Below are 8,820 nucleotides of genomic sequence, written 5' to 3'. Positions count from 1 at the left end.
GGCCTGGGCACAGTGGGGCTTGTGTCCCTACAGCCTAACTGAGGGAAGGATTTCTGAATCGGGGACAATATTTTTGGAGGTCTATGATTCAGGACCCAGGGAGATACTATTCAAAATGCAACCCACCTCAAGAGGCTGGATCGAACACCCTCTACCCTTGGGCCTGGGGAAAAGGATGGGGGGATGCCACAAAGCAAGGTCGAGAGAACCCGCTAAGGGTGAAAACCCAGCCAAGACCCCTGCCCAGAGCTGGCGTCAGAGAGCAGAAGCCTGAGGTAGGGGCAGGCTTCTTGGGCCGTGAGTACAGAGCTGAGGCCCATGCCTGTCTCGTGTGTGGAAGTGTGTATGTGTGTGTGCCCTGGGAAGCTTGGGGGAGGCAGCACGCATGATCTCTGCTGGGTCCTCACTAAGATCAGGTGCCCAGACAACGCCAGAAAACACACTCCTAACTCCTCTCTTGCCTGGAGTGTTTTCCGAAAGGGGTTTTGGATCCTCCTGCCATCCAGCCTCCCCCCCACCCCCCCACCGCCCACACCCCCAACACAGACTATGCCTGGAATAAAGAAGAAATTGACACAAACATAAACACACAGCAGATGAAACCACAGAGGATGGGGGAGATCCTAGGGCAGGGAGAGGGTAGCTGGGAAAGCAGGGGAACATGTCCCCAGACCTGGGGACCTTTGACTGATGAATCTGGTGGCACTGACGCCTGACTTACAGGACTTCCCTCTTCTCCCCCTCCCAATCGACATTTTTTTGGGTCTCACGGCAACCTCATCACCAAACACAGGCATTTCTTCACCCTTAAGCGAAGTGACATGGGCCTCCAAGTAAGAGATTTAAAGGATGCCAGATTTTTTTTTTAAATCATTAATTGTAAACGTGCAAAATACCTGCTGGTACTTCACTTTAGAAGAATGTAATTGGCAAAAAGAAAAAAAAAAGAGGAAAAAAGAGGCGGCTGATGAATAGATAATAGATCTTTAACCACCAATAAACAGAGAGCAGCGCCAGCAGCCTGGGGGATGTGATCATAATTATGCCGCAGCGTGAGCCAATGGGGACGAGGGAACTCGGCCCTAAAATCATCCTAAAACCGAAGGCAAGCTCGAAAATGCGGACACGGCCTGGGACTGGAGAAGCGATCCTCACTCCCTAATTGCAAGCCCTGGGTCTGCACAGCAACCCGCCCCTAGGACGACAGATGGCAGAATAATAATAGAAATAGTGATGATGATGATGATGATAATAATAATAATAGCAATAATAACAACGATAACAACACTAACAAAAATAATAACGACAACGTAACGGTAATAGTAGTATCACATCAGCCTCTCCCTTGACCTTGGACCCCCATTCCCAGATACTGGGACCCCCGGTTCCCAAAAGAACTGTCTGGGGGAAGGAGATGAGCACCCTCCCAGAGAGGAAAATTGAGAGCCTGTGGGCAAGTTGGAAGCCCACCGCCAGGGCAGGGTCGTCCACTCCGGTCTCAGCTTGGAAACGAACGGGCCGAGTCAAGGATCGTGAACTCAGGGACCCTGGGACCTCGAGGCTATGCGTGGTCGGAGGACCCCCATCCCCGGCCAGGCTCCCTCCTCACCTGGGAAACCTCCGGGAGTTTCGCTGGGGGTGGGAATTGGTCTGAGCCAACGGCTCCGTTAGCCCTCGCCGGGAACCAACCCCTGCTCGCTTACCCTCGAGTGCTCCCGGGGCGATTCCAGCTCCCCTGACCCGCGCCCGCGGGGGGCAGCAGCGGCACAGCGCTAGGCGCGAGGAATCTGTGCATCAGTGTGTCCGTCTGTCCCCCCAGCTCGGGCTCAGCAGGCTCTGGATCCAGGGGGCCGCAGCGAAGGCGGCGCCGCTCGGGGACTCTGCAGGGACCGGGGTGCCCCGGAGGGAATGGTGGTGGTGGAGAAGTAGGCGGTGGCTGAGGGGGAGGAGGTGGGGAAAGAGGAGGAGGAAGAAGAGGAGGAGGAGAAGGAGGAAGAGGAGGAGGAGGAGGAGAAGGAGAAAGAGGAGGAGGAGGAGAAGCCAAAGGAAGAGGAGGAGGCGAAAGAGGAGAAGCCGCAGCGGGCGCCGCGGGAGCGAGTGAGCTAGGAGCGCGGGGCGACGGCGCCGAAAGGCCGGGCGGCCTGGCGGGCGCAGGAGGCACGGCCGAGGCAGCGGCGCCGACTCCGTTCCACTCTCGGCCCGGATCCAGGCCTCCGGGTTCCCAGGCGCTCGCCTCCTTCTGACGCACTTTAAAGAGTCTCCCCCCTTCCACCTCAGGGCGAGTAATAGCGACCAATCATCAAGCCATTTACCAGGCTTCGGAGGAAGCTGTTTATGTGATCCCCGCACTAATTAGGCTCATGAACTAACAAATCGTTTGCACAACTTGTGAAGAAGCGAACACTTCCATGGATTGTCCTTGGACTTAGGGCGCCCTGCCCGCCTTTTGCAGAGGAGAGAAAACTTTTTTTTTTGCCTCCCCCGAGAAACTTCCCCCCCTCCCGCCTCTAACTTCGATCCCCCCCACGCCATCTCGCAAAAAAAAAAAAAAAAAAAAAAGAAAAAAAATTACCCCAATCCACGCCTGCAAATTCTTCTGGAAGGATTTTTCCCCCTCTCTCCAGGTTGGGCGCGTTTGGTGCAAGATTCTCGGGATCCTCGGCGTTGCCTCTCCCTCCCCCTCCCCCCTTCTTTCCTTCTTCCTTTCCTTTCCTTTCCTTTCTTTCTCCCTTTCCTCCCCCACCCCCATCCCCACCCCCATCCCCACCCCCACCCCCACCAAACAAGTCCCCAATTCTCGTCCGTTCTCGCCGCGGGCAGCGGGCAGCGGGCGGCGGAGGCAGCGCGCCGCGGTCGCCGGGAGCTGGGAGCCCCGGGCGCCCGCTCCTCGGCGCAGCATGTTCCAGCCGGCGCCCAAGCGCTGCTTCACCATCGAGTCGCTGGTGGCCAAGGACAGTCCCCTGCCCGCCTCGCGCTCTGAGGACCCCATCCGTCCCGCGGCGCTCAGCTACGCCAACTCCAGCCCCATAAACCCGTTCCTCAACGGCTTCCACTCGGCCGCCGCCGCCGCCGCCGCCGGCAGGGGCGTCTACTCCAACCCGGACTTGGTGTTCGCCGAGGCGGTCTCGCACCCGCCCAACCCGGCCGTGCCCGTGCACCCGGTGCCGCCGCCGCACGCCCTGGCCGCCCACCCCCTGCCCTCCTCGCACTCGCCACACCCCCTCTTCGCCTCGCAGCAGCGGGACCCGTCCACCTTCTACCCCTGGCTCATCCATCGCTACCGATATCTGGGCCACCGCTTCCAAGGTACGTGCCACATCGCGGGGCTGCAGCGCTCTGCAGCCCGCATTGCCCTCGGCCTGCTCTGGGTGGGCGCCCGGCAAGGCCTGGATGGATGTTCCTCCGGTTCGCCCGCCCGCGCGCCGCGTTTGGAAACTGGGCGGCGAGGAGCCGGGCATGGTCCCTAGTCTCCGAGCTGCGGCCGGTTTGGGGGCTGGCCGGCGGCCGCTTGACCCTTTAGAGAAGGGCGCAGACAGAGGAGTTGTCCCCGAAAGCTCTCGGGTCGAGGCAGGCTTTCCTAGCCTGCTACGAGTGCCGGCCGCCAAGGAATCCGTGGCCCGCGGGGTCCCCGGGTTCTCTGTCTTCCCGGCGATGCCGCCCTGGCTCCGAGGGGCGCGGACAGGGCCCGGCCACCAGGTTCGCCTTCGCCTGCGTTCGACCCAGTTTGCCATCCACTCCGCGCCTCTGCATCCTAGACCTGCAGCTTCTCGGTCTCTGACCCTCTTCCGGCGGCGAAGAGACCCTTGCGTCCCCAGAGCAAAGTCTGGGAGTTTGTTTTATCCTGCTTATTTTGGAGGCTCAGGCGGGGCGGGAACCCGCGCGGGTAGGAACCTCTGAGGCTCAGCACTCTCGCCGTGACCTGCTCAATTCGGGCGCCGAGCGGCCACGGCGAAGGCAGGTTCGGTCTGGTTTTTGTTTTTGTTTTTCTTTTAAAAGAAATGAACCGGCTCGGAAGACGGGCTGGAGGAGATCTGTTTGGGTGTTTTCCTTTCTTGCTATTTTTTGGATTTTGTGTGTGTGTGTGGGTGGGGGTGGAAGGAGAGTTAACTCCAGGAAAAGGGGCAAGTAATTAGTTTAGCGATCCGAGCCGGGAAAAGACCTACCTCCCGAGGCCGCTGATCAATACCCAGCGGCTTGCCCATTCATTAACCCTTGGCGTTCCTGCCAGAGCCTAGAATGGGGTACATTCCACTCCTCCATAATTTAAAAAACCAAACCAAACAAAAACAATGTTTTACTCTTATTCCCAGACCGGATTTGCCTCCATCCCCGCCTGGACTGTCGGTTTGTCTTTCTTTGGGTTTTGGTGAATCGATTTCCCATCCTAATGAGTGAATCCGAAACTCTCTGGCTTTGCTCGAAAAGTTTAGGGTTCCCTTTCCTCATTCTCTGGCAGCCACGCTCTTGGTCCCCACGCCAGGCCCGGAGTAGCTAGGATCTTTTGGGGCCGCGGACAGTCCCATCGGGTGACCGCAGCTCTGTACTCCCCGGGTTTCGATGCCTTCGCTCGTGTCTCCTAGTTCTCTGGAGCAGAGCAGCGGGAGAACGGGGCCTCGGGAGGCAGCGGCAGCAGAAACCCTGCGCACCCGCCGGCGAGATTTCGGTCTAGGCCGGGCTGCAACGACACGCCCGGCCTCTGCACTTTTCCGGAGGAGAAAGACTTAAGTACTTTAAAAATAAGTCCCCGAGAAAACTCTAGGATAGCGGTTCGTCGCCTCTTCGCCCCTCACCCCCGGGGCAAAGTTCTCCCAGAGGTTAGAAAGAAGAGACAGCCGTCTCTCTGGGTCCAGGGCGCCAATCCCCGGGCCCTGCCTTGCCGCCCCGTCCTCTGTTCCGGGCGCCGGTTGCGGAGGTGGCGAGGCTCGTGGGGCCCGGGCGGCTGCAAAGCCCGCAGAGGTCAGGAGCCTTGGGACTCGGCCCGCCGGGACAGCTGCTGCTGGGGGCTGCACAGGTACGGTCCCGGCGGAGCGGGCCGGGCAGCTGGAGCGGTGTTCCCTTCACGCGTGTGAAGGGCCGCACGGGCTACGTACGCGGAGGCCCTGAGCACTGTGCCGGGTCAGCCCGGCTCGGGAGAAGCGCGCGGACCTGGCCAGGACGGCCCCTTTTAACGGGACTTCTGTTGTGTCCCCCCCAGGGAACGACACAAGTCCGGAGAGCTTCCTTTTGCACAACGCGCTGGCCCGAAAGCCGAAGCGGATCCGAACCGCCTTTTCCCCGTCCCAGCTTCTGAGGCTGGAACACGCCTTCGAGAAGAACCACTACGTGGTGGGCGCAGAGAGGAAACAGCTGGCGCACAGCCTCAGCCTCACGGAAACTCAGGTGAGCGGGCCCAGGCGCCGCAACCGCATCCCAAATCTCTGGGCACACGCAGCCCGCAAAGTGCGGAGGGCTTTCGGCAAACAGGCCGGGAGCTGGTTCCACGCCCGGGCTCAGGATGTGTAAGTTTTGAGGTGCTCTTGGCTTCCTTGGGCTCCAGCACGGGACTGTAGGAGATGACTCGCCCGAGGCTCTGGGGTGGGGGGGGGAACGGGCTGAGTTTCTCCTTCTGTGCGGCTGGGCTGGACTTGCAACTCCTGGCTAAGATACCTCTGCACTTTTGGTGAGACTTTCGGTGAGAGTCTGGGGTACACGGCTGGGATCCAGGAAGGAGAGTGCCGCGGGGTTTTGGGGTGTTTGGGGCTCTAGGCTGGAGAGAGAGCTGAGAGTGGGTTAGGGCGAGCTCTGTGCACCGTGGGCTCAAGGCTCACACCGACGGCTCCAGTTACTCCCCTTGAGGGGATCGGAGAGTCAGACCACCGAGCCGGGCATCCTGGGTGCGTCCCTAAATCCAAGAAACAGAGCTAGAAGGCTGCGGGAGAGGGGCTGCCTCAGGGGGCAGACCCTTCCTGCGCAACAGGGTCCCGAGGCGGCCAGGTTCTGGCCTGCCCCGGGGCAGGGAGGGGGCTTAGGGCTACAGTAGGCGCTACTGTACGCGGAGCCTCAGGGCGGGGTCAAAGTTCCCCGCAAACAGTAACATTTTCGGGCAGATTAAGTTGTAACACTTTTCCTGGGAGGCGCAAAGAGGTCGAGGCTTTTGTTTTAAAACGTCCCCCCGGACAAAACCGAGGAGGGCCTCGCGGGTTGGTGCGGGGCCCGGCACAAGGCGCGGCCCGGCTGATTTCTCCTGGATAGCCGAGTCGGCGGTGGTCTTTGTCCGCCTCGCTGCCCACGCTGCCTGGAGTCTTTGTGTGCGTGTCAAGCCCCGAGCGCACCGACGCGCGCCTTGGGCGAGCGCCGGGGAGAAATGAACCTTCCTCCCCCTCAATTAGCAAACTCAAAGCAAATTAAACTCAGCCGTGTTCCAGCTCGGCTTTTTCATGGGGGCACTTTGGGGGATTGGGGGCATTCGGGGAGAGCAAGCCGGGACCTGGGCCTGCCGACTCAAAGGAGAAAGCAGAGCGGACTTCAGGGGCCTGGGGTGCTGCTAGCGGAATGGGACAGCCCTGGTGGCATGGGAGGTGTAGTCATCACCATTTTCCTCACCTGTACCTCACTGCTGAGAAGCTTGGGCAGTGTTACTGTCTGGTCTGGTCACTGTATGGGGACCCATCACCAGCTTCCCCAGGGACTGGTCAGGATAGCATCTGAGCCCCACCTCACTGCTCCCCAGACGTCTAGCAGAGCTCCGAGGAGACCAGGCTGCCAGCCCCACCCTGGTGGGAAGTGATGTGATGGGGTGAGAGCTTAGCCCTGGACTGTCCTGGGGCTGGTCAAGAGGAGGACTGAGGGGCTCTTCCCTTCTCTTTCTCAGTTTTTCTTTTACTTCCCTTTTATCTCACGGTCTTTCAGAAGCTTTCACTTTTGAGCCTCTTTTCCTAGCTGAAAAGATACAGCTGGGTTGGTCCGCAGGGCTCTGCACCCCATCATCCCCCCGGTTTCCCCCAGCACCACCCTCCACACACACACACACACAACTGCTCCTGCGCACCTGCAAGAGTACTGGGCAGAGAGGGGGAAGCTCAGGCAAATCTTGACTGCCTACCCAGGGCCCAGGCCTTGCAGAGGAGGTGCTATATTTAGGCAGCGGCTGCGGGAAACTGGCAGAAAATAGAAAGCACATTCGGCCCTGCAGGAGCTGCAGCAGTGGGAATGAGATCTTCCCTGCACTAGTTAGGTAGAAGGAGTCAGGGATGTGTCTCTTTTAATTTTCCCTTACTTATAATTTTATAGGGGTTTCCCAATGTTTGCCAGGCTTTTGCACTTAGTGGGATGTGGGTGTCCCGAGCAGGACAAAGTGAGAAGGGGGCACTCTGCACTCTGGGCCTCGGGGCCAGGGGAAATGTGCCCCAGGAGGGCCCAGAAGGGGAGGGAGCCAGCCTTCTCACCGGCCTCGAGATAGGAGCTCTGTTCCCCGAGGGGAGGCCGTGGGGAGGTCAGCTAATAGGATACGCAGCCGGGGTACTGGACTTCCGTAGTCTCGGTCCCAGGTCCGGGCCAGGCAAAAGAGGAAGAGGTAGGAGGGCGCTGTGCAGGAACTAACGCGCCCCATCTGCCTCTCCTGCAGGTAAAAGTATGGTTTCAGAACCGAAGGACGAAGTTCAAAAGGCAGAAGCTGGAGGAGGAAGGCTCAGATTCTCAACAAAAGAAAAAAGGGACGCACCATATTAACCGGTGGAGAATCGCCACAAAGCAGGCGAGTCCCGAGGAAATAGATGTGACCTCAGACGATTAAAAACACAAACAGAACCCCACAGAAACGGACAACACGGAGCAAAACAGAGACAGGGAGAGGAGGGGAAAGAAGAAAAAACCCTACAAAACTAAAACAAACCACACACACATTCACGGAGAAGGGGAGAGGGAGTCAGAGAGAGGAGCGGCGCGACGCAGACGCTGGGCCGCAAGAGCGCAGGGCCCTGATCCGAGGCCGCGCCGAGATGGCAGCGGACGGAGGCTCCTTGATGAACACGCAACCCTTGTCTAAACAGGCAGCTTGAGAGAGACAGAGACAGAGAGAGATCCAAAGGTGGCAAAGCCGAAGGCGCTCTGACAAGGGGAGCTGTCAGTCAAACGCCAAACCAGCGAGACAAGATGATTGGCAGGTATTCCGGTTATCTCGCAGTCCGATTTTTAAAAAAATGATGATGATAATGATAAAAGAAAAAACCCAACCAGGCACAGGACTTTTTATTTTGCACTTCGAAGTGTTTTTTCCCCCAATCTTTAAAAATAATCAGTGATAGTAGCAGTCGGGATTCCACATCCAGCCCCATCCCACACCTGTTCAAAAACTTGAATTGCATGTATCAGTTGTTGGGCGAATGGTGTCTTAAGACAGGAAGTGAATTGTAATTTTCTTTTCCTTTTAAAGACAGGTTCTGCGTGCTTTTTATTTTGATTTTTTTGCAAGAAATGTGCAGTCTGTAAACACTTTTTGATACCTTCTGACGTCAAAGTGATTGTGAAAGCTAAATGAAGTAGGCTCAGCGATAGTGGTCCTCTTTCAGAGAAACGGGGAGCAGGATGGGGGGCTGGGGGTGGAGGGGGAGGGTGCCCACAAGAGGAGTCAGGACTTGTACTGGGAAAAAAACTAAATTAATTATATTTCTTGGACATTCCCTTTCCTAACATCCCAAGGCTTAAAACCACGAACTAAAACTCCTTTTAGTGGTTGAAGGTATTGGCTGAGTTCAACCATTTGCCGTAAATAAAGGCCATTCCAAACTTTCAATCTATCTATTGCAAAAACTGAAGGACTGTAGTTAGCGGGAATGATAAGTG

The 8,820-nt window shown here is 57.8% G+C and overlaps 1 protein-coding gene across 2 annotated transcripts; it reads left to right on the top strand.

Annotated features, from left to right (window-relative positions):
• Positions 1-2,241: 2,241 nt before the first annotated feature.
• EMX2 (empty spiracles homeobox 2) lies at positions 2,242-8,814 on the top strand. Of its 2 annotated transcripts, XM_007173166.3 has the most exons (3): positions 2,245-3,306; positions 5,195-5,379; positions 7,604-8,814. In XM_007173166.3, exons 1-3 carry the CDS (start codon positions 2,898-2,900, stop codon positions 7,769-7,771), a joined length of 762 nt encoding a protein of 253 aa, XP_007173228.1. In that variant the 5' UTR covers positions 2,245-2,897; the 3' UTR covers positions 7,772-8,814. The 2 variants fall into 2 exon arrangements, with proteins under 2 accessions (XP_007173229.1, XP_007173228.1); XM_007173167.3 differs by lacking the exon at positions 5,195-5,379 and having other exon boundaries at positions 2,242-3,306; positions 7,604-7,707.
• The last annotated feature ends 6 nt before the right edge of the window (positions 8,815-8,820 follow it).

Source organism: Balaenoptera acutorostrata, chromosome 16, assembly GCF_949987535.1.
Source record: "Balaenoptera acutorostrata chromosome 16, mBalAcu1.1, whole genome shotgun sequence".
Taxonomy (NCBI): Eukaryota; Metazoa; Chordata; class Mammalia; order Artiodactyla; family Balaenopteridae; genus Balaenoptera; species Balaenoptera acutorostrata.
This window is presented reverse-complemented; position numbering and strand designations above follow the sequence as displayed.